Source organism: Molothrus aeneus, chromosome 1, assembly GCF_037042795.1.
Source record: "Molothrus aeneus isolate 106 chromosome 1, BPBGC_Maene_1.0, whole genome shotgun sequence".
Classification (NCBI taxonomy): domain Eukaryota; kingdom Metazoa; phylum Chordata; class Aves; order Passeriformes; family Icteridae; genus Molothrus; species Molothrus aeneus.
This window is the reverse complement of record NC_089646.1, coordinates 39776884-39804505: the sequence shown is the minus strand read 5'-3', so window position 1 is coordinate 39804505 and position 27622 is coordinate 39776884. Positions and strand designations below refer to the sequence as shown.

Sequence of the window (27622 nt, the reverse complement as noted above, 5' to 3'; positions counted from 1 at the left end):
AACTGCTCATGGAGGTACGCAAACAGCTAAGTCAGTCACAAGGACTCCCCCTATGAAGGGTGCAAAGATGACATAAAAAGTTGACTCTATGTCCATTTAATTTTTTTTCCTGTTCTGTCATTTGCTTTGAAACAAGTTTTAGCTATTATTTCAACAGTGTTCTGGAGAAAAAAAAAAAAAAAGATAAACAAGCTTCTGCCCTTGTAACAGAACCGTAACGGAAATAATAGATAAACTAATCTGAGAGATTACTCTGGAGGGTTTTTTCATTTTTTTAAGGCTGACCTTTAACACTTTCTCTTGCAAAGCAGTGTTTTATACATTTTTTTACTCCACCCTTCTGTAATACATATTCCAATGTCAGTTAGACTGGATCTATAGGGATGCAGAGACAAGCATCATTTTATTATAGTAATAAAGGACAGGAGGAATACGTTCTTGTGGATTTGTTCCCTTTGAAAATTTTATCTATGAAAAGAGAAAAACACTGTGTTTTTAAAGACAGCAGAGATATAAAATATCCATTTCATATGCAAGGCTGAGTTTAACTTCATGTGGACTTTCTATTTTCCCAAACGTTTAGCCACAAAATCATACAAAACCATACATATATCCTAACACACAACAGAATATGCCTAGCCTATATATTCATTTACTTCCTTCAATTTTTTCAAAGGCTACTCCTTAAAAATAAGAAGTCACATTTACTAATGAAGTAATATATAGCTTAAACCCACCAGATTTTTTTTTTTAATTATCACTGGTGAAACTCCAGTTTGACCAGCATATTAAGCTTGCTGTTGCCTTATTGCTGTACTCCCCAGTGCTGAGGTCATGCCTGGAGCTCATGCAAGGCAGTAAGTGGGTGTAAGATAAAAACCACCACATGCCCCTGGCTTACCTCTCTTCGACGTCCTGAGGTGCAGCTCCTCCAGGTTGCCTCCTCCCCAGCACTGCCAAAATGCCCTCCGAGAGGTTAAGCAAGCATCAGTCCCTTACACTCAGAGTCAGGGCACTCTGCTCTGCCCACACTGTGCCCCTTACCCACCATGGCAGGCAGCCCACAAAATGGGCTACCATTCACCAGCTACTCACCTTGCACCCATGGGTGAGATGTGCCCTTTGGGGACTCTGCAATCCTGTACCTCTCACAGTCCACTTCATCATCACTCCTCTCCTCTACTTCACGGGCACTGAACAAGCCAAAGGTGCTCTGGCACTGGACAGGTTTCTGATCAATAAATTACTCTGCTTTACATGGTTCAAATTTAAGCTTTTATTTGGTTTTTAAATTAAAAAAATAAATTTCGTTATTAAATAGTGGAATGGGTCTAAACTAATGTCTACATATTAATTCACTTGCTTTAGTATACTACCAGAGAAATAATTGAAGTTTACCACCTGGACAAAACTTTCTGTTAGAAAGCTCAACAGTGGCGTAATTCAGTTAAACAGGAAAAAGAAAGCCCCAAAAGTCTTAATGTTTACAATGAACGTTAGAAGTAAACCTCTGGTTTTAGTGTCATCCAACTCTAGTTTCCATCACAAAGGCAGTCATTGTATTCAGAATACTATACCACAGTGCTAATGTCATCGGCTTCATCTGGTTTCTTTTGCCTGCTTGGCAGGGATTTCAAGTACTCCAGGTGCCTCCTTGCATCCTCCTGGTTCTGTCGGACATAATAAACCACATAGGAGATCACCATGGTGAACCAGCCAAACATGGTGACCAGCATGGCATAGTCAGTAGTCTTTTTAGGGAGGTTGCAGAGGTCGGCGTCGTTGGCAGCGTTGAGGAAGGGTCTCCCTGCGTGCTCGTCCAGCACAGATGTCTTGCAGATGATGTTGTTGGCCGTCTCGTGGTTGGAGGCCATGCTCCGCAGCACCTGCTGCAGAGTGCAGTCACAGTGCCAGGGGTTGTTGGCAATTCTGGCCCTGGCTTTCAGGTTGTTGAAAGCGTTTTTGTGCACGCTTTTAATCCGGTTGTCGGACAAATCCAGAGTCTGCAAGGTTTCTGCCACCCCTTTAAAGGCATGTTCATCGATAAACTCAATCCCATTTTTTGATAAATTGAGGACTCTCAGTTGGTGCAAGTCCTTAAAAATTTCGTTTGGGATAGATGTTATCTGATTGGAGTCCAAATAAAGTAAGACTGTTTCTGGAGGAAGATCTCTGGGTATCTCCTTGAGGCTTGCATTGCTACAGCTGACATTCAGACCTCTGGAGCGAGAACAGAGGCAGCCTTTTGGGCACATACTGGCAGAATGAAAACACAGTATCATGAGGACAAAACTTTGTAAGAGCAGACACATGGAGAGGGAACGAGTTAACCACAGGTCTACCAAATGCATGCTGGGCTGTCAGCATAATCACACGACCACTTCTCATTCAGCCGACAGGGTGGGAAAAGGATCGGCAAAGCTGAAACGTGGCTTCATTTTCTTCGGCGGGATTAGCAAAAACTGGTTACTAGCACACGGGCTTCCTCATGGTCAATATGCTTCTTAGAAGTATGCCTACAGAGAAGAAGAAAAAAAGGTTTTTTATTCCACGAACTCAAATTCTAACTTTGTTTTCATTTAAAAAAATAGAAATAAAAAGATGTTAAAGGGAAATACCACGCTAAAGGAATTATTTATTATCTTAAATAACTCCTATTAGCATTAATCTGAGTTTAGTGCATAAATCCCCAGGACATTTTTAAGAGGATAGAGTACACTTACTACAAATTGCACAGGTTTGGTCTTTAATACTTATTAGAGAAGGCACTGGTTTGCTTTTATCACCGACTCTTCTAAAACAGCTATAAAACTAAATTGCATTTTCCCTTCTGAAATAGAAGATGCATCGATAGGAGCTAAGACTTGTATCTCCAGCAACAGTGACAGGTTAAGTGAGGAATCTGTGGTGGTTAATGTGAACTTGTCTCAAAATAATTTATGCCATTTTAAGTCCAAATCCAAGTACTTCAGCAAGAAAATATTTTTACTATATCAAGGAACAAAAATCAGGTAAAGCAAATGCTGCTACAAGATGCCACAATCACCCACCACCTCCTTGTTTGTCTCCCCCTCCTTCTCTTTTGCTTTAGAATGCTGGATTTCTTGTACCTCCCAGCATTGGTGAGAGCCACAGACATAATTTCTACCTCCAGTTTTTTTGAAAATTTTCTTTTCATGTAACAAAAAGAAATGGAACAATTGCAAAAAACTCACATATCCCACCCTCCAAAAAAAAAAACCTCATATGAGCCAAACACTAAAATATCTTATTCATGGCATGTAATTTGCTAATAGGACATATGAAAAATACTGTTTCTGCTTCTCCCCCTTTAAGCTGGCTTTAAAATAGGAAACATCCAGAAGCTTCTCCATTTTCTCCTTTAACTGGAATACAAATACAGAAGTCTGAAATGCTGACCTATATGGTTTCAAAGACAACCCTTCCTGCCCACCACCACCCCTATTATGGTAAACTATGAATTTAAAACAACAGGTCCATTTGTTTTCATGTACATGCTCTCTGTCTTTGTAGAAGCTCAGATATGTGTAGCTTTCAGGTTGTATTTACATATAAATGAATTATGGTTTTTTCTAAATCCACACTGTAGCCCACTGAACAAGAAAATCCCTGCATGGAGGATATGTGTGATTTTACATGGAAAAAGAGAAATTGCATTGCAATCACTTTTTTACTTGCAGAACTGACATACCAACTGCAGTTGCTGACACATTGCAGTAATATGGATCGGATGTGTCAAGCATAATTTCAAACTCATAGCTCAAGTTCTATTTAACCCTTTCTGCTGAGGCTCTGTATGTCAGTAACCCCACAGGAAAACAAAAATAAAACAACCCAAACCAATCTTAACAGCACGTATATTACTTGTATGGCTCAGGAATGCTCACACAAGCTCAGCATACTCTCACTGCAACTACTGGAGAGAGTAATGTATCACCACTAATCTTCAACTTACCTATTGTTCAAATCAGTGATTGCCCAAGAACCTAAACAGAAAGCTTACACTTGGATTCCATAAAACTTCTATTCTCAAATTAAAAAGAAATGTGAGAAATTGTGAAGTTAACCCTGGAAATGTGAAACTGCTTAGAAGGGAACTAAGCAGAGCATGAAAAGCTTCCTTTGAGGAAAGAGAGGTGAGGTAGCACCTCCCGAGTCAAGGAAATCCTTCAAAACCTCTGTGGGAAAAACAGGGTTTACATGAAACAACCCTGTTGCAGTGGGTGCATCTTTCCCATTTCTCCCTTTGGCTCTTTGGTCACTGGAGTGCCTGCTCTTCAGACCAGACAGAAATATGCTACAGGAGGGGATAAGCTCCAGAAGTTGTTTTTTCCCAGCCTGCCCAAAGCGCTAAGTACTTGCTAAAATGTGCAGCCCATTCGGAGGCCAAGCTGGAGCTGGCAGCTGTTCCCCCTGGCACTCGGAGCCAGCAATCTGCTGCTCCCTCCAGCAGCCCCGGGTGTTGTGGCAGGACAGCCTGTCCCCTGGAAAAACAGCCACCTATTTTCTTTTCCCTTCATGTTCATGTGTCTCACTACTGTGCTGCTGCAGCAGAAGAGTAGATGAGTGGTGCATCTCATCTACAGAAGGAGCATCATCTCATCACTTCTTGTACACAGTGGCTTCCCACCACCACCACTGGAGCTCTACTGCAGGAAGGGACTGGGGGGAAAGAGCAAAGACCTGAAGTAGTCTCGGGTGTTTCATTGTATAGAAGCACAAAAATGATACTGTTCTCATCAGAGTGTCACAAATGAATGTCAAATTTGCTTCATTACAGGCTAAAAAACCCAGTCAACCTGGAAATACAGCGTAGACTCTGCTGAATGCTCCACTGGTTACACCACCAAAGAGCATGTATCAGAGGCCCCAAGCCCCTTTGTAGAACATCCTGATCCCACAGAAGACAAATGAATCTATTTAATGCATTAATGTGTTTAGAGAAAGAAGTAGAGTCATTAGAGTCTCAGTGTTTAATGAAGCAGTGCCTCTTCTAAAGGCCTAAGTAAGTAAATTAATATAGAGAGGAAAGAACTCTCAATGTTTTAAGTTGCTAGATAGAGCAAATACAAGTTTAAACCTGCAATTAACAACCCACTCAACAAAACTTGTCTGAATAAGAACAAAGCTCAGCAAATTCCCAGTAAATTAGCCAGAAGAAACACAATGGGACTGAGCATCAGTCAGGGTAAACAGAGCTTCGTTTGCTTCAGAATATGCGCTTGAAGGGATATCTGAGGTTTGTTTTCAACAATAAACTTAGAGCAAGAACTTTCTTTACTTCTAGTGACTGCAAGAAAAGAAAAGAAAACTAGGGTTCACATATTTTTAATGCCAGTAGGAAGATCTGTGGCTTCTTGAGCTGTATCTAATTTCCTCTTGCTTGGAACACAATAAATAAAGAAGATGTCAAAGTGGGAACAAACACAATAGAGATATACCAGAAGAAGCAGTAATGACTACAGACAAAAGGATGAAAGACACAGAATTAAAATAAATATGTGAATTAATTATAAATCTGCAAATAAAGAAAAAGAAAAAAAGAAATTAAAAAGTGAACAAAGGCATAGGGAAATGACAGCAATGCCAGGAGCACTTGCAGCACTGTGGTATAAAAAGGCCTTTTGTGCACATTTCTAAAATACAAGTACAAACACCAAGTCAAATATTGCAGGGGAATAATACTACAGACAAAAGATTGCACAGAAGAGCTCTTTACAGTCTTACAATTTAAACAGGTTTCCAAGGCTTCCTCTTCTCAAGTTCCCCCAAGACCATTCACTCAGTGCCTACATCCAACAATGTAGGAAAATGTACAAATCCTGAAATCCTTGGGGAAAACACACTGCTTTTAATGCATAGTGAGATTTCTACTGAGCTTCAGGTGTCAGGTACTTGCAAGTGTTTGTCTTTACTACAAACAAGGTGCAGAGACTGTATCTTAGCTCCTGAATGCAACACTACTAAATTATCTAATTGAATAATAACTTCTCCCCACAAGAACCAGTGTTGTGAGGAAGCACTGGTGCCTCCAACTACCGACATGGGAAAAGGCTCCACAGACTCAAGAAAGTCTAACAGAAAGTCCAGGACAAGACAGCCTGCAATATTAATTTATCCTGTTTTGTCTTCAAAGAAAGGCAAGGAGGATAGGAAATCCTATAACCATCACACAGAACAGACAAAAAACGACACAGGCTGAGATGTTTCGATGTTTAGGGCAATACTAAGACAACAAAAGGTGCAGAAAAAGACAATCCATCATATACGTTTAGTTAAATATGTCTGACTAGGAGAAGGGGTTTCTACTGCAGTGTTGAGACTTTCAGAGTCCACATGGCAGCTTTGGTCATCACCCAAGTACTCACACATCCCCTGCCTCTATAAAAGAGAATGGAACAGATACCAAATCCTTACTTGAGAGCCAGCCACTGGTCTGAGAGGATGCAAAAGCAGAAACTACAACCAACCTTGAGAGGTATTCTGCCTACAGTATGTTGAACACACCCACAAACACAATCCCCTAAACCCTCAGGTGAAATCAATGGTGCCATTTGTTGATGACACTCTTCTTGCAAATTTGTTTTTTTCAGATGCAAGAGAGGGATTTACTTCCTATTTGTCCAGCAGATGGCTTCTCCAGGCATTCTGTATCTACATTTTAGTAGGGTCTTTCAAAGATTACTTTCTAGCACTACCAAAATAACCTGTGACAGAAAAATATCTTTGTTCAAGTTGTTCCAGTAGGACAACACTTGGAATTTCACCTGAATTCTCAGATGGTGTCAGGTAAATTCCCAAACATTTTTTTTTGAGGAAAAATCAAGACCATTACCCTTCTCCTGACAGTTCTTTATCAAGCAAGATCTCACACATAAAGACAAAACCATGACCTAATGTAATGTATTTAATATAAATGTTTTTATGGGAAGATTCCTGTTGTAAATCACAGAATGAGGGCCACAAATTAAGTCTGTAGAACAGGATCACACAGGTACATGCCAACACAAGAGCCCCCAGACTCACATACAACATCCTCACTTGTTTTGCCTGCTTGTCAAACACTCATGGGAAGAATAAGCAGCAGCTCTCTGCTGTCTCTTCAAAGCTGGACCCACTGATGAAAAAGACTTCATCTATAACTCCAGCAATGTCAAAGGGGTCACAGCTAACTACTAATGCTCAGCAACTGCACACACAATTTGTACTTAAGGTTACTGAAGGCTCCATGATTAGAAAGGAATTTCTTTTTTACTGTAGCCGATGTGCTCAAACGAGCAGGCAGGATCAGAACAGGGAAAAGGAAGAAGCCAATGGATCAACCACAGGGGGTGAGCTGTTGGCTGCATCATGACAATACTCAATCTGTCTGGTCTGTCACTTTTCAACCACCAGAAAAATTGGAAAAAATTATGAACAATCCAGCTTCCTAAGAATGTGGATCATAGGGACTGATGCACAATTCACCTGCCTAGGCTTACCATGCTTCCAAGGATATACAGCTGTAAAGCTTAAGTGACTTTGCTACTAAATTTAGGCACAGTACCCAGAGAAGCCCTCATTTGAAAATGGATCCCAAATGGCACTGCAGAGCTCCCCAATCCCTGGGATCACAGATTCCACAACAAACATCACTGTGTTTTCAGTTAATACTGAAGGTATCCCCACAAACAACTGCAGCCCCCCACATGAAAGATGCACTGCACCTATCAGGGTGCCTCCCATCCTCCTCTCGTACAGCCCGTACAACTCACATATGAACCTAGAGACAGCTCCAATTTCTATGGGCAGCTCTGCTGCCTTCAAAAGAAGCTCTCAACTCCCAGTAAGCCCTCAGGAGATCCCTGAAAAAGAGCTCAACTTTTCAAGCCTGGTCTAAGTAAAGTCCTACCCTTCAGAGTAACAACTTTCTTGCGTGCCAGCATCGGAATTTTGATACAGAATTAGAAAAGTCCAGGAAATGAGACTCCTACAGGGCTCTTTTTTTAGACATCTTTAAAGCAAACTTGCACTTTGAATAAATATTAAAATTTTATAACTGAAAATCCATTAAATGGAGCACTGAAAAAGATCATTATTTTAACTTCCAGAAAATTACTGAAATGCTTTATAGTTTTGAAAGACCTGACATTATTATAACTTTTTTCCCTCCTTTAAGACATCGACTATGTTGGTTAATAGAAAAGATGCTCATTGATAAATCTAGTTTTCTATTTTCTATTAAAACAGGTCTTGACTTTGCCATATTGAGTATTTTTGGGTTACATTGGGTTTAGCAAATCAACCATTGAAATAGAAAATATGCCCCTTTCTAATACATTGTTTCCCATCAGTTCTGCTTCCTGTAATGCCAGTCTGCTTCTTATAAAACACACACTCCCCACCCTGCTATCCCCCATCCATAGAGCTGTGGTTGATGACTTTGTTTTTTTTTCCCACTGTCATAAAAGCCATGTACTACTTTATCTCTAAAAATATTACCTTGCAATTAGTATTGACAAAACAGCCATAAAATGGAGATTATAGGCTAAAACTAACAGGTGATTTTCCAGCCCGAAAAGTCCAGTTAGCTAGAGGACTAAGGACAGGACAATTTTATCTGAACCCAAAGAAAGAGATTTGCCACCACTACTCCCAAACAATTGCTAAGGGCATATTTAGGAAGAGTTAAAACAGAGAAGATATTTGGAGAAAGAACTGTTTATACATCCTACCCTTAATGAATCTTACACTCCTGGTAAATACAGACCTCCCAGTAAGCTGCACACTGGGCTGTCCTGTGCACCAGGTTGGAGAGATCTGAGCCTCTGGAGGCCAGCAGACTCTATGCACATTGGGGAAAAACCTCCATCAAATCCTGCCTGGCTCCACCAACACCTGCAGGCTGAATCAGCCCACAAATTTTAAAAACACAAGATTGATGTAAAAATAAGAAGTTGAGGGGTTTTTTTTACACACCTATGGATATATGATAAAACTACATCATGGCAATGTGACTGACGAGTGGGCACTGAGCTGAAAAGTGATCACACTTGAGAGCTGGAGCTGGACAGGAGCAGTAGGACCCAAAGGGGAACATAGCAGCCACTTCTGACTTCTGTGCTGTCTGTGCACTATCGAACATCAAATTGCATGGGTACCAAGTGAATTCCTCCAAACAAACAATACAATCCTTTAAAATAACGCCACCTATGTGCTGTTAGCCCACCAGGACCAAGGGCAATCTCACTAGCTGCACAGAGGGACTGAGAGTCAGGCAACTCAACCCTCTCCATGGCTCCAGGACAACATGAAGAAATTCCATTCAGCAGATGAAACAAGAACCCCGTTTGGATTCCCAGGACAATCTGTGCCTTTCACACATCTCTCCCTGTCACTCCTCAGTTGTGGAGGCCTGGCTGCTCCACAGCTCAGCCACCTTGAAGGTAGGCAGTTAAGATGCTATGAAGCACCAAACCAGAGAGGTGCCATGACCTGCTTGCAAGGTGCCAGGTCATTTCAATTCCCAGATGAAAGTCTCCAGCAGTGGAAGAGTTTCAGGAATTCAGAATATGGCAAGATGAAAAATCCTAAAGCAGTAAAAAGAGAAATTAATAGAAGCCAACGGCAAATGAGGTAGGAAAAAAGGGGTGCAAAAGATCACTGATTCTATGAATAATTGAAATGTCATGATTAATCAGTGTGAGCCTGAACTTAAACTACATAATGGATTCATTATCTAATGAAACACCAAATGTACTCAAACTGAAATATTCTCCCCTAGGACAGGACTCAGAATGCCAATCAACATTTTGTTCCCAAAAAACATCCAGTTACAGGCATCTATATATAACTGCAAACCTTTTCCAGTTGTAGAAGCAAAGCGTGTAGGTAAAGGTTTATAGATCCTAAGCTATGAATGCCCTCCCTTACCTGTCACAGAGTAATAAAATGGTTGAGGAGAGCCAAATGAACGTTTTAAGCTATAATTACTTTATGATTGTGAGATCACTGAATGTATCACTCCTTATTACAGATTAATATCTTAATTATACTGTGTGGGCAAATGAATCAGCACTTTAAGACTGATGGGTTGGGTTCATGTTCAGAAATGTATTTGACTTTTTTTCCTTTTCACATCAAATCAGGAATTATTTCGCAAGTCTCAGCTGATAAATAATTGTGTGAAACTTAGCAGATATAATAACAGATTGATGACATAAAAAATATTACCAATCATCTCCTATGATGCTTTGCTCTTGGAAGTCTTCTGTGGCAACACATTTCTTGGAATGAAATTTGGTAACTTGCTGGAAATTAAAGAAACAGCTGCTGGGGATGCTGTTAGACCTTGTTCTTTTGAGCCTTAACAAAGATTGAATCACCTGCTTTTTAGAAGGCATTCCGTGCTGCCTACTTCTCTTTGTTATCTCCTGCATCCTCTTCATCTGACATAGACAACAGATGGCTCCTGTCCCTTCCCTGAGCAATATACCCTGATGGGAAATATAAACAGCATTTTGTGTGCACACCTATGCCATTTGGAAAAAAAAAAAGTTACATAGACTTACACTGCATATGTAGTTGCAACATAAAGCAAGTTAAAAATGAAAGGCACAAGATGTAAGATGCATTATAATCTTTAACATCATTTATCACTACATTCAGAAGAAATTGTCTTGACAACCTATAGAAGAAATGAACAAAGATCAAGATATGCCAGTTACTGCTCAGCAAACACATCTGCAAGAAGATTTTTTACTACTATATAAGAACATGAAAAACCACATTACAGATGCTAAAGGAAAATGCTCCAACACACATAAACGACTACTTGTGAAGAGCTCTCCAAAGCCTCATCACTTTTTTCTAGATTATTAGTGTGCATCAGAGTTTGGGATTATATTCTACCAAGTCTCAGTCACATTTTCTGAGAAAACATCAACAACCATTCTATTAGGAAAGAAAATCCTTTCCAGTTGCAACTGAGTCAATCCTCCACATGATCTATAGTAAGAAAAAAATATACTCTGAAAGCTTAAAATAACCTGAAGTGGAAATGCTTCATCTTTCTTGGGTAAAGAGATCCAGACTAAAGTCCTTTCTAAAGTCTGGTTATGAGGAGAATACCTAGAAGCCTTTCATTAATAAGGAATGCTGAAAGTTTTCAAGAAATCTGATACAACCCAATGGAAAATGCTTTCATCATGAGATGTCAATTTCACAATATTTGTCAATTTATTTTTCTCCCATATTATAAAATAACATGATCAAAGTGAAAGAGACAAGTGCCCAGTTGGAGCCATACTCTTTCCAGTAGCTAATGATGGATGCTCCTTCAACTTAATTAGGCAGAATCTATCAGATCAGAGAAAATCTTGTCTTGATCTCAAGATAATTACACTGATTACCTCAATGATTACCAGCATAATCAGTGGCAAGTCTTGCAATTTAATCTTGATAACTGCATCTGGTGTCTGCAGATGGTGTCCTTGCCCAGTTGAAGACCTCATCCTATTTTTGCAAAGTGCAAATATAATCCCTGCTAACAAAACTGTGTTATCAGAAACCAACAGGCCTTTAAGAAACTAAGGCTATTGCAAAGAAAAGCAAGATTCAGACCACCTAGATACCCTTCTTCCTCTTTTAAGGATGTTTATTTGGTTCTGTGTACTGTGATCTTTAGGCTCATTTGAGGTTCACCCAAATGCTCCTGCAACTTAGTAGAGGACAGGGCTTGTGATTAGGCTGGGAGGCTGTGCTGATAATAAAGTCAGCAAGGCAGAAATGAGCGTGCTGACCTGAGGGGACTGTTCAGAGAGGCACACACTGGTGGCTCTGCAAAGCTGCCATCAATGCCCAAAGCAGCAGCAGGACAGCAAGACAGCTGCTGGCAGCAAAAACCTGGGCACAAGGGAATGCTGCAAGAGGGGGCTGTGGAGTCCGAAGCACGACAGGGAGAAGGAAAACAAAGCAGAGAATGGGCTGAAAGCTGCTTTTCCCAGCTGACCCTCTGTCACAGAGCAGCTTCCCAGGACAATGGGTCACCACAGATGAAACCACTTCTTGGTTTAGACAGCTTAACAGAAAATACAGATGTGAGCAGAGGAAGTGCCACAGTGACAGTTCAGCACCCACTTTCACAAACTCTTGCATTTACTGGGTCTAGATTACCCTGCTGTGTTAAAACCCAGGAAGCCAAGGCTGCTTCTCTTCCTGCACTCTTCTCTTCCTGTCACTCTTCCCAGTGACACAAACACAGAGCAATAATTCATGGCACAAAGAATTTGAAAGGAAAGAAGCCAGCAGAAGCTATTACTAAAATGAAGCAACCTGAATAATACTAATACACAGGATGAGACTAGCAAGAAAAAGAACATACTTCTGGAGCAATTACTCTGAAAAAATCTTAAAGGGGAGAAAAAAACCCCACAAGATAAATTAGCAAAAGGGGACAGCAGTTAAAATATAGTACCTCAGCAGTTATTAATTCAGCTCCTTGTGCTTTGAAATATGCTACCTGTATATTACCAGGACCTTAAAGAAGCATGCAGAAGTAGAGTAACTCATTTAGAAAAATGCAAGAAAAATAAAATGTGTACCAGCATATAAAAGAAACCAATCAAGTTTGAAAGTTCCAATTAAAAGCTCTAAACCTAAGAGTGAATGCTCAAAACCACAAGCTTCTCCTAATGAAATTAAAATTGTGATTTAACAATATAATTCAGAAAATAGCAAAAGAGACAGCGAGTATGGAATAATTATGAGATCAATAAGCAATTAAGCAACTTTAAAAGACATTCAAGTAACCTACAATCAAGTGACACACTGAGTTAGCTGCAAGCCATTTGACCTTGCCTGGCTGATCAGTGATGCTGGTTTTGCTGTGCCAATGGTTATTACACCTGCTCACTGCCATTTGCATAGCTGGAGAGCCAAGAGCATTCCATTTCTGCACTAAAGGTGTCAAGCAAAGTATCATAACCTACTGTATCAAACCATCCACCCAAAAACCACATCCCCACTTCTAATATTTCAATCCATGAACAGCTTCAAATAACTGTAATTTCTTTTTCATTAGCTTGCCAGGGAAACTTACCCTTTTTTTCTGCCCTAATAATAGATTTTCTCTCTATATTTAGGTATCATTATAGCTCTAAAAGCTCAACATGTGATAATCTGGAATAGTCAGACTCAGAGATTTTGTACTTTCATGAAAGCAAGACTAGTAGGTTCCCATCAGGACCCACTTTTAGTTCTGCTGGCTGCTACTACCATTAGAAGCTGTGGAAAAAACTAGCCCAAGTACAATTTCTGCAGCCCTGCTTCAGGTGAGGATCTTCCAAGAAAGAAAAATCTAGCAGTGTAAAGCTTCAATGCCATCTTGTGCTGGCAGCACTCCCCTAATTAAGAATTTAAGGCCAGATGGAGCCATTAGATCATCTAATCTGACCCCCTGCCTACCACATGACGTGTCGTTTTACCAGTAAACCTCATATTGAGCCCAAAAATTTAGGTCAGACTGAAGTATGTCTGAACTGAGAAGACTTCTGTGTGCCCAGGGCAGTACCTTTTGTGCCCACTGTTCTTGCAGCACCCTGTATCAACAATCACCATAAGAGTTAAACTACTCCAGCAGACACATCTGCTCCACCAGGATCCAGACACCAAGCAAGAGTGTTTGTTTTCAAAAGAAAGGCTATACTGGAAGATAATGTTCCACTGTTCATTATCAAGAGTTCTATGTTACCACTTTCTCCAAATGAAAGTTAAACAAACTGGCTATTTTTTAATCTACTGGTGAGTTACATCAGGCCCTCAGCTGCCATTAATGAACAGTTCAAATTACATGTGTTACACCTAAGCAACAATCAGCATGTTTTCATTTTGAAAGAAGTGCTCTGGAGCATCCCCAAGGCTTCTCAGGAAGTCAGGTAATTTTTTTTTTTTTTTTTAACCATGTAGTAGGACTTCTCCAAAGTCATAATAAAACTTGCTGTATTAAGTGTCTCTTCTGAGGACATAAAATGATAGCAAGTCATTATTACAACTTGACGTTGCAGGCTGAAATCCTTTAAGGGTTGGTTCTCTGACCATTACTCAGCAAAAATCTTTAGCCTGTTTGCAGCTCATCAGCTGGTAAGGGGCAAGAGAGCCTTCGACATTCACCACACTGAAATAAAAGTTATCGCCAACTGCTAAATGAAAGGAACAGCTCTAAGAAAAAAAAATAAATCTGCTTCTCTCAGTGGAAATAAGCACCAGTCTTTAATAGACATGGAACCTAGCTGTGCAAAAAACAAAAGGAAGGCACAGCTGCTTGACACCGAGTGTGCAGAGATCTTCCAGTTAGTCGTTTTTCCCAAGGAGAAAACAAAAGGAAGGAAGAGCCAAAATGAAGTGTTGCAATGGCTACCTCCAAGAAGAGAACAAACCCTTGAGGTCACATTTTCGCTAAAGGAAAAGAGGTCTTTATCAGCAACACTAGAGCACAACAGGAACTTGGTTCAATAAAACCCTTATTTTAAAGACAAGAATGTATCAGCTCTTTGTGTGTCCCCTCTGTATAACCTCTGAGGTTATACAGCCAAGTTGACTTTGGCAGACCTAGGTGATACAAAAAGCAGGAGTTGTGAAGGAAAAAAAAATCTTGATTAGCTGGGCAATGATCCAATAAGCAAGACACCTGAGGCTGCAAGTTCACAGCTGAAGAAGCTCAGGTAGAAATAATTTATAGCAAATTAAGTTAGGTCATGATAATGAAATTTAAAGACATGTGGGGCACAATTAATTTTACTAAGGCTTGTTGAAAAGTGAAACCCAAGCAGAGCAAACAGGAAGGCTAATTTAACTCTGGTTACTGTTGGCACTGGCACTGAGATAAACTTAACTTGACACACTTGGAATGGGAAAGAGAACATAAGAATAGGATTTAAAAAAAAAATTTAACACCATTTCTCCACATTGCAGAGGAAAACAGGGCAAATTCAATCCTGTGACTCAAGGCTGCTTGTTTCCCAATTTTAAAACATCCTGGCACACAGCCCTCAGTGGCAAGTGCAGTGAAAACAGCTGATTGCAAGGGTTGGGAAAGGATGGATAACAACATCTGCAGTGAGAAGCCCCTGCCATTAAGGAGCAGGAGGGAGGATGGAAAAACCTAATGGGAAAAGGTCTCCTAAGATGTGCAGTGCCCTTGCAGGGCACTGGAAACCAGCAGAAATGGCAGGAGGGATGTTGTCATCGTTGAGGGCTCCGCAAGGTACCTCAACAGGTTATCCGGCCAAGCCTGGGCTTTGGCTGCACTTGGCAACAGACGAGGTCCATGGTGTCCTCAGCTGCCCCTCCTGCCACCCATGTCCCCCACGCTGTGAAAAACGCCAGGTGAAGGGGAAACAAGAGTCACTATAATGGATGAATGCAGCAGTTTGCAGGAGGGGGGAGGGAGAGAGTAATGAAAAAGTGTTAATATTGAAGTAATAAAGCTTGTGGCCATTTTTCAGTCTGAAATGCACAACACCATAAAACAATGCTTAAAGGCACTCACTTCTGTTCCAAACCACCTGCACGCTAAGGCACCCTGCTATTAGCACATAAGTTGTTTACTACCAGTCTTATTTCAGTCAGACTCCAGGAGAGCCATAAAGCTGAATTTCTTCACTCAGTACAGGAGTCCAAATGGCCTCAGGTTTTCCTTGGTATGCCAAGCCCCAGCGTGTCACCTGCGATCCCTGCCCAGTCACTAACCCACTCATTTCTAGTAAGATGTATAAAAGTCAAATCAAAGCAAGGGGAATCTGTGCCTGGCACATGGCACACATACACTCTCCTTCTTGCCTGCTTCTCCTCGAGCTCCTGAAGCAACAGCTACTCTCAGTGAGGTGTGCTCAGCACAACTATGATGGTGGCTTTATCTGCCAGTAAGCATCCCTTGTGTTACACTTTCCCAAAATGGTCTGGGCAGTGGTTGGTAAAATGAGACTTCTATTTCCTCTCCTGAAACAATTTCTTCAAAAAAATGTAATGGAGAAATAATGAAATATAATGGTAAAACAAATAAATAATGGATATTCTTTTGAAATTAAGATATTTTCATCTGTTTATTTGTCACTTGCCTCTTTTTTGTTTCTTTCGTTTGCTCTTTTGTTTGGCCCAAATAAAAGCATGTGAGTTCAAAGCAACTCACCCACTTTTTTTCCTCTGTCAGAAGCAAATATTATGATTCAGGGACACCTAGAGAGATGGCCCAGCTACAAAGAAAAGTCTTTGTCTCACAGAGAGGACTACTAATTCAAGGAAAAAAAGATAGAGGCTAGAAGAATGGTGTTATCTACAGGAAAGTTTAAGGCTGACAGAAAAGCCTGTGGAATTGCAGAAATAGCAAAGAATAAAGAGAAGTAGAAGTTAATCTCAGACCTCTGCAGGCACCATGAAAGGAGGAAGCCAGATGTGAGAGTTTCACATGAGAGACCACACTGGCTCACCAGCCCATGGGTGAACTACTTACAGCCCGGAGCCCAGTGAAACTGCCAAGCCTTAACAAGTTCTATAAATTATACTATCTTTCTGGGAGCTACATGACAAACCATGAAACAGCCCAGCAGCAGCAGCAGCAGCAGCATTCTACTGACTAATAAAATAGACAGAGATACACTAGTACGGTGGAAAAACCAGTTTTGCCCATATTTACACACCTTCGCTACGAGAGTCAATAATGAAAAGCACCCTATTAACTGTCCGCCTTTTTTCAAAGGCACCTTTACCTCTTATGCATTCAATTCCCACATCTGAATACAAGTCAGGAGTCCAGGACACACAAAAAAATCCAAACGGCCTAAACAACACTGTTGAGTCCCAGGTTATGTACTACGAAGAACACCACAACAACAAGTAAACTAAACTCTATCACTTGAAAGCAGCATTTTCAAATCTTTTTCCTTGTGCTTACCATCATGGGAAACATTATCTTACTAATTCTTCTTTCCTTAGTTGCCATAGATGCAGTGCCACAGTTCTGCAGCAACATGCAGCCATCTTCATAAGCTGGTTCAGATCTGAGCACAGCTGCACTTCTGAGTGCTTCCCTTCTTGCTTTCAGTCTGGCAAAGGTATCCTCCAGTTCCATCCTGCCCTTCCCCACTGGACAGTGACGATAACAAACTAGCTCAAGCACATTAAAACAGATTAAGCTTCTGTAATGAAGTGGTGCCATACACCTTTCAGTGTCACTTGTTCTGGCCCAGGAACAGTTTGCATGCACCCCAAAAGGATGCTTTCTGAAAATGACAAATCTTCCATCTCTTCCAGCTGCAAGGAGAGCCCATCCTTGCAATCCTACATTTAAAACCATTGCTAGCCCGAGGAGCAGCCCAGTGTTAAACTTCAGTCAATATAGTGCTATCAACCTGTCTTCACACTGATCCATGATATGTGAGCAGCAGTAGGGTGTTCACAGTGGTAACAGCCACATGTTATTGCACCACCAGGGTTCTCACAGTGCTCTGAGCTCAAAAGTGTCCTCAGAACACAAAAGGGAGACAACCACAGCTATGGTTACCAGTGTGTGTTACCAGCCACCACATAGCTGCACCATGGCAAGCAAGGGGACTGCAGGCTGGCAAGCCCGTGGCTCCTTGGGGAATGAGCCTCAACAGCCCCAAAAAGCTCCTATGATGGGTCTGCTTTCCTTTTGATTAATATATTCAACCTCTCCTTTCTCTTTCCACCAAAAAATTGTCATTTTGCAAATAGCCCCTCTAGAATTCTTCAAAGTTGCACATAAAAATGCAGCGACCTCTGCAAACAGAGAGGAGTGGGCAAGTCAACTATCAATCCAGGAGGTGTCTTCCAAGTTCATCTACCATACTAACTCACCACATCATCATTTCATATTATAAAGTTACTTTAATGGCTGTACAAAAAGCTCCATTAAGAATGAATTATTAGTTCTCCATCAATGACTTTAACATCTGCCTTAGTAAGGCAATCATTTATTAATAACAAAATAAATAGCTAGGCTTCTCTTAGAATAAATTTTAGTTGTAAAATGAGAGGAAAAAAGACTCATAATTATAAGATGTTAGTACATATTTTATTTTAAGTTATCCAAGTATTTCCCAGGCAAAATGCTACACCCTACCTTTACTCATTAAAACAGAACATGGCCTGAAGTTTAACAAAGAGGAAAAAAAATAATATCTTTTCCTATACAGTGGCATTCCTTCAGTTAAGTAGTTTCTTATTTCTGCTGCATTTTTCATAGCACCCATATCAATACTGCTACTAAAATTTTAATGGATATTTAGTGTCACTGGAACATACATATTTTCTTTATTAAATATGAATATCAAAAATTTTTGGAAAAATTAAAAACATTATACAACATGAAAAACTTCAACCAAAATACAAAATTTAAACCATGCTGGTATTTTTCTGTCTTTATAAAAATATGGTACTTTATCAGTTCCTCCTTCTGGAGCTTTCAGTCAGCTCTCTTCAAAACAAAGAGAAGGTGATTCTCTGGTGCACTAAAGGTTGCAGCTCTTTGTGAACAAGGTGGCCCCACTGAATGCTGCTTGGCTGGGCTCACACTCAGGAGCTGAGCAATGATCTGAAGCAGAAGCTCAGATGGTTGTGGTGAGGTCCTGCAATGTGTTTTCACAGGAGACACCTGATGTGGGCTATGTTATGAATGGTCCACCATGAACAGACACACACACTGCAATTTTGACCTCACAAGATGTGATGACAGCAGCAGATATGCTGAGGAAAATAAACAACCTTTTTTTTGTGTAGCAGTGCCAGCAGAAAGCAGCCCAGAAGTTGGTACAACTACTCTTGGGAATAATTACTGCAACACTTCTAGCCTCCCACTAATTTTGAGGCAGTGCCACAATTCCCATGCACAGCCATTCTTGCTTCCATGCAGGAGGAGGAGTAACCCTGGCAGATCTCCATGTGCTGCTAGGCTGAGTCCTAAGTGCTGCGCAACCCTCTGAGAGTCACTGGCTGTTTCTGGAATCTAAGAAAGGGAAAGGCTTTTAAAAAGTTACGATGAACTTAAATCTGGTGGAGCCATGCTGGAAAGGTAAATGAACACTGCTTGAGGACGAGTGGCTCCTCAGCTCTCACTGCATTCAGTGTGGATGCCCCATGTCTCTCTGGAGGGCAGGGCTGACCAACCTCTGCTCCCCATCAGTGGCACATGCTCAGCAGACTGCTGCCGGGCTTGGAGCTCAGAAGAAGGCAGGAGCCAAAATCCTGCCTCAGGCTGATGGCTTCACCCAAGAAGCAGCATTTTCTGGTCCTGCTGAGCTCAGGAGCTGTCAGGTTCCTGCTGAGCTGGAAATAAAAGCTTCACTTTTTTTTTCCTCCTTCTTTCTCCCCATTTGACAACTGCACATAAACACTTGTAGATTGGGACTGTTACACCCCTGCAGGCTTAAAACAACCTTGTTCAGGCATGGACGACAGCTCTCGATGGCAACACGAATGTGACTGCAGACTAATTCCCCTTGTTGTTCTGACACATGAAAACCACCTCTGAAATTGCTGCACTGTCTGTAGTCACTCCTGTTACACATCTCTGCACAGTCAGCACTCAGCCAAGCCAACACAGGAAAGAAGCACACAGGAAAAACTCGCACCTTCATACTGCTTTGTGCAGAGTTCTTTTTTAGTGTAATCATGGAAAGACATTAATAGCTTAATTTAAATACAGGTCTATCAACACACTCTAAATTTTTTTAATACATGCACTCTGCACAGGACTGGTTTGTGTCTAAAGCACATTAAGGGAATCTCTGTCTCTGGAAAGACAGACTACTAGGAAAAAGGCTGTCAATTGAAAAGGTACTTCTTCCTTCAATATTCTATGCTCAGAAAACCCAGGGCCCTGCAACCATTGAGAGAATCTGGAGCCATAAAGGCTTGTTGTCAGGAGAGGAGGATCCAGTGAAGGGACATTTAACCACACTGGACATACACAAGCCCATGGATCCAGGGGGGATGCATCCATGAGTGCTGAGGGAGCTGACTGAAGTTTACAGGAGGCTACTCTAAACGATCTTTCAAAGATCATAGGGATCAGATGAATTTCTTGAGGACTGCATGAAAGCCAGTCGTATTTTCAAGAAAGAGGATCCCATAAACTAGGCAGGCCAGTTTCACCTCCAACCCTGGGGAGGTGATCAGCAAATAAATCTGGGAACAATTACCTTAACATATGGAGTAAAATTAAATGACTGGGAATAGTCAGCATAGATTTATGAAGGCAGATATCACATCTGAACAACCTGATAGTTTTCTGCAATGAGATGCCTGCTGAGATGAGAAAGAAGTGGATGTTAATTTATCTTGACTTCAGCAGAGCTTTTGATGCCATCTCCCGTAACATCCTTATTGACACACTGATGAAGTACACACTAAACATGGACATGGTGAGGTGGAGAGAACACTGGCTGAACTGCTTGGCTCAAAAGGCTGTGCACAGCAGCATGAAGTCCAGCAAGAGGCCCATCACTAGTGGAGCACTCCAGGGGTCAGTACTGGGACCAACATCATTTAACATTTTCACAACCAACCTGGAGGGTGGGAGAGAACCTCCAGCAAGCTGGTTGATGACAAAACCAGGGAGGAGCAGTTGATGCACCAGGTGGGTGTGCTGCCATCCAGAAGGACCTGGACTGGCTGGAGAACATGCTGGCAGGAACCTCATGCAGCTCAACAAAGGTGAATTCCAAGTTCTGCACCTGGGTCTGGTTAGCTCCATGCATCACTACATGCTGGGGCCTGATCAACTGGAAAGCAGGCTTGCAGAGAGCAACATCAGGGTCCTGACAGACACAAAGTGTGTGCCCTCACAGAAAGGTGGGTAACAGCATCATGGGCTGCTTTAGAAAGAGCATCACCAGCAGGTTAAGGATGCTCCTCTCCCTCCACTCAGCCCTGGTGAGACACCTGCACAGAGCTGTTAGTCCTGGGCTTCCTGGTATGTGCAAAACATGGACTGAAACAAGTCAGCAAAGGCCACAAAGGTGATAAAAGAACTGGAAGATCTGATGTATGAGAGGCTGAGATTCCAAGGACTGTTCAGCTTGGAGAAGGCTCAGGGCAGGTCTCATCAGTATGTATAAACAACTGATGGGAGACAATAATGAAGACAGACTCTTCCCAGTTGTGCCCAGCAAAAGGAGGCAATGGGCACAAACTGAAATACAAGGAACTCCATCTGAAAGCAAGAAAATATTTTATTTTTCTTTTTTCCCTCTCCCTACTGTGGGGGTGGTCACATCTGGAACAGGTTATTGAGAGAGGTTGTGGCACCTCCATCCAAGCCTGGTGGACATAGCTCTGAGCAACATGCTTAAGCAGTGGACTAAGTAATTTCCAGATATTCTTTGCAGCCTCAGCCATTCCATGATTACTTCCAATCAAGTTAAACAGAACAGCTGAAAGAACTACAGTTCAAGACGAAAATACTCAAAAGCAGCAGAACTTAAGACAGAGGTAATTCTAGGCTTTGCGGCATAATGCTTAACTCCTACAGATGCACATTTTTATTTCCTCTTTATGTTACACAAGACTGTACAACCTGTGTGGTCTGAAAAGAAGAGATGCAATTCATGGGGTTCTTCACTTGCAACACAGTTAGTTATAAACACATATTCCAAACAAGAACTTGGCTGAAGATGTTTTCTATCACTCAGATTTTATGAAATATCTTACCACTGAGTACAGTTTCCACTATGACTACAGTAAGTAAGCAGATTCAATTACAGATGTTCTGTTTTAAAAACACTATTTGAAAGGAACATGGTGTAAAGCATTAATTGAAATGAAGTTCCTTTCCACAAGAACAGTGCTTCCTGAGAAACAGTTATATTAGCCAACTAACACTGAAGAGACACAATTACTATGTTGCTCTGTGACTCTAAATCAAAATAGTATTCTTCTTTTTTAACTCACACCAGCATCCAAAAACAAAGGACCAAAACTGCAAATGTTTATTCATTTTTGTAACTGAAGTCAACAAATTGAATTACTGAATTGATAGCATGACAATATCCCCAGTAAATATGCATAAACTTATCTGTAAACTCTTGAAAGGAGAAGTTTTTTAAATGATAACAAGTCACACACAGTCAATTTATTTAGGTAAATAAATTCCTAAGAACCTAATGGACCAATTAAGTGATTAACTGAATTCAATGCATCAAACACCAACTTAGGTGCCTACTCTCATACAAGCTGTTTTAAAAACACTGCTCTTAAAGAAACCAAACAGAGTGGAAAAAAGAAGTTTGAGAGTTTTTTTTTAATGCTTTTGAGCACCAAAATAACACTCAAGCTGGCAAGAAAACAAGGGGAAACTTTCATTCTGTTTTCTGTACACAAATTACAGAAGATAATCCTCAAAGTGTAGCTAGAAAGCTTCAAAATGAAACAAGACCACTGAACAAGCTTTCTAAAATTCCAACTTTTGTTATTAATTTTGTCAGTCAAATGGATTGTAATAGGAAATACATTTTTCCATCCTTCATTTACAATACTCTCTTAGAACATCTGAGGCCAATTCACAACCCTCTACAGGGATATGACATTTGCCAAGAGAAAAAAAAACCAACTCTGCAGGAACAAGCTACCAAGGTTTTCCCTGAAGCTTCCTGTTGGGATTTGTAGCCTTAAAAGGAAAAAAGGCTTTTTAATGTTGTCCTCAGCTTGCCAAACTAAGAGCCCTCGGGTGTGCTTGGTGTCTGTCACTGCATTCACTCCGGGATTCTGTGTGGCTTTCTCTTGCTATCTTCCAGCAGATCCAGCAGGGCTGTTTTCATCTCCTGGCATGATCCAAACCCTCTATCAGGCTATTTGCTTAACCCAGAAATCCCAGAGCCTCCCAGGAGTCCGAGCTCTGCAGGAAAGCTCAAGCACCAGAAGACACTGCAGAAGCAAGGCATACCACCTCTGCCCAATACCTCTCAGGTCCAGATAATCTGGAGGTGAGAAGGGGGGCACCTCTGCTTGACCAGACTTTTTCCAAAGCCACCAAGGGAGTCATCCATAAGGATAACCTCCACATGTAAGCAAAGGACCTACAGGATCATGCAGTTCCTGCCTTGGGAAAAAAAAAAAATCAACTACCACCTGAATTTTCAAGTTCACAGTAACAGAAACAGAAATACTTTTGAAATTCATGTAGTAATAGCACTGATAGCAGAAAAATTCCTCTTAAATGCCTTGGACAATTTGGTTTTACACTTCAAGACAACAAGTTTAATTTCTACTACTGTTTTACAATGAAGAGAAGCTCCCTTAGGTACTAAGCGTAATAAAAAGGAGCCCACCACATACTTGCCCACAGTCATTAATTTTGAGTACTGAAAACCACTGCTCACTGCTTTTCTCATGGTGGAAAAGGGCCATGCAGAGGAAATTCAAATGCCCAGATAATTAATAAAAATACTATATAATATGGTATATTTAAGCATGGCTACATAAAGTAAGCAAGATTAAACAGTATGGCAAATAGAGGTGAAGTATAAACATATTTTCCCTTATAACACCAAACAGAAGTCACATCCATTTAAGCAAATATTTTTCTATACTGATAGAAGCCAAATACGTGGGGTAAACTGCTGTGCTTTTTTTCTGTTTGCTTCATATAAAATCACACAGAAAATTTGTGTTCACATAACACTAACAACAAAATGCTCTTTGCTATTTTACAAGCTGTTTGTAATGAACATTTTAGCTCTCTCAAAAGGTGAAGAATAAATCAGCCAAACTCTTTATGCATGTCCTATGAGGATACCCATCCTCAGTAAAAACAAATTTCACTAGCCTTAGTCAGCAAGCTGCAGTGGTATGTGCCAAAACTATGACACGCACCAAAAACTTAGAGACTTGTTAACTGGTAGCAAGATACAACAGAATATGCCCACTGAAAACTACTCAAATTTCCCAAATGGCCTTTGAATGGCTTTCTTTTTTGAACAAGAACTTGATGCTTCACATTATATCTGTGCACACTATATTCTCCTTCTTCCCTGAATTCTAAACATTTTTCTTACATTTACTTCTTCTGAGATTCAGTAGTGACAGTTTCTTCTTTACACTCCTACATATATTTTGCACAAGCTGTTAAACAGAATTAGTCCATGCTCCTCTTTCACATTTTTCCTGTGCTCTGAAGGAACCCAATACACAGACTTTTGAGAAATCCTAGCTTTGACCCTTACCACCTAGCTACTAACTTGTGCCAACATGGTTTGCCAGGATGAAGAAAGATCTTATGGACTGTAGTCATGCAGACCTTCCAAATGACCACAAGAAACATTTAGCAGGTGAAAAGAGGTCCCAGGTGGCTGGCTACAAAGGGGTATGAATACAGCCTTTGGAAGACAAGTTGAACATGCTGAGTGTAAACTCTACACTGCCCTTAGCTACCATGACACCCCTTACAAACAGATAACCACAAAAACATTGCCTGGTATCATTTCACAGTTTGCACTCTGCACATACAATAACCCAGGTTAGTTCTAAAGGATACCATCAGCAAGAGGGATGGCTGGGACTTGTACCTAAATACAGAAAGAGATTATTCATTTACCTTGAGCGTAAAGGTACTCACTCCTCAAATTTCATGACAAGTCTTCACTGCAAATTTCCCCTTATCATTCAAAATCAGCATGAACATGTTAGAATCACCTAGAGAAGTGAAGCCTTGTGGTCTTCACAGACCTAGCAAAACAGAAAGATTGATGTAAGTGAATTCCCTCTGCCTCCTCAAAAAAGGCAAAATTACACCCTGATAATTCTTTCAGTTGGAGTTCACTAATTGTCTTTTAGTTGGAAATAAGAACAACCAGTTTTGTGGTAACAATCACTAGCCTTAATGTTTGATTTTTTAAAAAATAAAAATAAAAATAAAAATACCAGAAGAAATACTAGGAAGAAAGCAAAGTGAAGCAACAATGTAAAACTCTTGGATTCTGGAACAGTAAATAATGCAAGTGTGGACATCCTTCCTTCACCATGTGGTAGGACCACATGGCAGCAGGAGCAAAATCATCATGTGCAGTATCTGAAGACCGTGCCACAGAACAGAAAACAAAGGTGGATAATAAAGAATAAACCTATTATGCAAGTGCTGATATGTTTAAATCTGGAGGCACACTAGCACTTCCTGCAGAGCTTTTTGCCAAGTACAGAATCCTTGGGGAAAATGGCTTAATCCCCAGCAATGACGCAGTGTGAGAAGCCTATCTGGGACACACTTAATGCCGTCCTCCACACAGAGGGTGCACTTCCAGGAATAAAGAGTTAGTCATCATGTCTACCTCCACCACCCATCCCCTCATCTTTTGCATATCCTGCTCTGCAGAGACAGGCATTCACACCTACAGGATGCTGCTAAGTCATGCGGGGACATGGCATGCAGGGAACTGCTCTTCTAAAGAAAATGCCTGCAAATACAATGGACATCTCACTAAGATTTCTTCTTTCACATGGATTCCCACAGGTGGTTTTGCTACACCCCGTTCCTGAATGGAAGCACCAATCTGCTTCTGCACACCTTCTCATGAAGGTTAGAAAGGGGCAGAGAGCATCTTCTTGCATATACCAAGACTCAAGGGAGTCATATGAAACAGATAATTAAAATGGTTTAAAATCACAGAATCACTGAAGTTGGAAAAGACCTCTAAGATCATTGAGTCCAACCATTAACCTGGCCACATCCATGTCCATTACTAAAGCATGTCCACAAGTGCCACATCCATACATCTTCTGAACACTTCCAGAGATGGTGATTCCACCACTTCCCTGGCAGCCTGTTCCAATGCCTAGAACACCACTTCAGTGAAGAACATTTTCCTAATATCCAGTCTAAACCTCCCCTGGTGTAATGAGGCCATCTTCTCTGGTCCTGTCACTTGCTACCTAGGAGAAAACAAGGAGTCCCTTAGGTATAGATTCATGTTCAAGTTATAGGAAACTGGTTTTTTTCATTTTTTTCCCCTTAAGTTTCTCTGTGGAATTGTGATTTATGCTGAATGCTGTAAACATTTCTTGTTAGCTCATTTCCAAAGCTCATCTCAGAGTGGGATAAGATCACATGCAGCAATCCCATGAAGCAAAGGAATGAGTCATCGGTCTGAAAGTTAAGGAACAGACAAAATTGTAGATTCGGACCAAGGTAAGCATAGTACTGAATGAAACACCAGTTCTAAATTACATCTCTGGAGAGAGCAGTCTAGAACAGCAACTCATAAACAGACCTACCTAACACAGCATTAAAAAATACATATAGGGTCACCAGTGGGATACTTAAGATAAAAGCCCTATGGAATTCAAGGAAGGGGAAAGTCTCCCTGAAAAATGCTTGAAATAGCTGAAGAAATTCAATTACAGCAGCAAACACTTCTGTAACTAAGTTGGTCAAGTTTGTGTCCAGTGTTTTTACAGGCAGGCATGAAGACTAAGGACTATGAAAACTATGGACTATGCCATTTTTAAACAAAGTGAATAATTTAATTTCCAGTGAACTCTATTAATTTTAGTTCTACTAAAAGCAATACAATTTTACACAAAGAAGAAAAAAAAAGGCAATAGTGCAAATGCTCTCTCATTTAGAGTACAAGTGGTTTCTTCTCTGACTGAACAAAGAGCACTCAAAAAATGAGAGTATGTCTCATGAACCACACTGACAAAAAAGGCTCAAAATCTGTTTATGTGATTTTGTTGGTCTATATGCAAGTAATCTAGGTAATAAGCTTAGACTTCTACCACAGCAACTGAGAGGAAAGCATGTCCCCAGAGATCTATAGCCTGATTAGTGATGGTAAGCAGAGATAGCACAGCCCCAGCTGCTCAATATTACACCAAAAAAAGAGAGGTGGGCAGGTTCAGAGAAAGCTGCACATATTGGTTTCACTCCTATTAACAATTTACCCCTACTATCTCACTCACCCACTCCCTCTTCACCAAAGCATGAAATGACAGTTGCTTAGATTTAAGCTGTTCAATATTCAGTTTACTGTCATTACAAAACAAATTGACAAAATGCCACCATTCCACACAGCAATTCCCAAATATCATGCTAGCCCTGTGAATCTTCAGATGTTTTGCTCTCCTGAAGTCTTCTGCTCTGTCTCCACTTAACCAGCCACAGCACTGAGCTTCAGCCACAGCTCCTTCTCCTTCTCTGCTCCAAGGCAGCACTGAGGACCACTGAGGGTGCAATACACATCAGGGGGATTTCCCCCCCCCTCATCCTTCACCTGCACCTGAGCATTACATCCCATTAATTTCCCTTTAGCTCCTGCATGCTCTACAGAGATCATATCTACCATCTCCAGGGAACCTTACCCACACCCAGTGCATGACTGCCTGAGCTGGTTTAGCCCTCACTGAGAGAAGGAAAAGAGAGTGGGAAGAAGGAGAGCCTGGGAGTAAGGCCTTCAGCTCAGCTCTTCAGGAAACCCACACAGTGACTCTGCTGGCTCAGGTGCACCATTCACAAGTTTAAATTGTGGTGGCTCTCTCCCCACTAACACTTCAGCCCATTCATGCTGCAACATCCTGAGCACTGACTGCATCATCTAGGCATGGTGAACACCCTCCA

General features: G+C 41.0%; 1 protein-coding gene across 10 annotated transcripts in view; it reads right to left on the bottom strand.

Moving 5' to 3' along the window:
• Positions 1-1252: 1252 nt before the first annotated feature.
• Positions 1253-27622, bottom strand: part of LRRC3B (leucine rich repeat containing 3B) — a 44465-nt gene continuing 18095 nt past the window's right edge. For 6 of the 10 annotated variants that reach the window (XM_066555543.1, XM_066555518.1, XM_066555475.1 and 3 more), the window contains one exon: positions 1253-2516. In XM_066555543.1, coding sequence (XP_066411640.1) covers positions 1572-2351 — 780 coding nt within the window. In that variant the 5' untranslated portion in view covers positions 2352-2516 and the 3' untranslated portion in view covers positions 1253-1571. Of the gene's footprint in view, positions 2517-24607; positions 24739-27622 lie in introns of all 10 variants that reach the window. The other 4 variants (XM_066555485.1, XM_066555501.1, XM_066555496.1 and 1 more) reach the window with 1 other exon arrangement.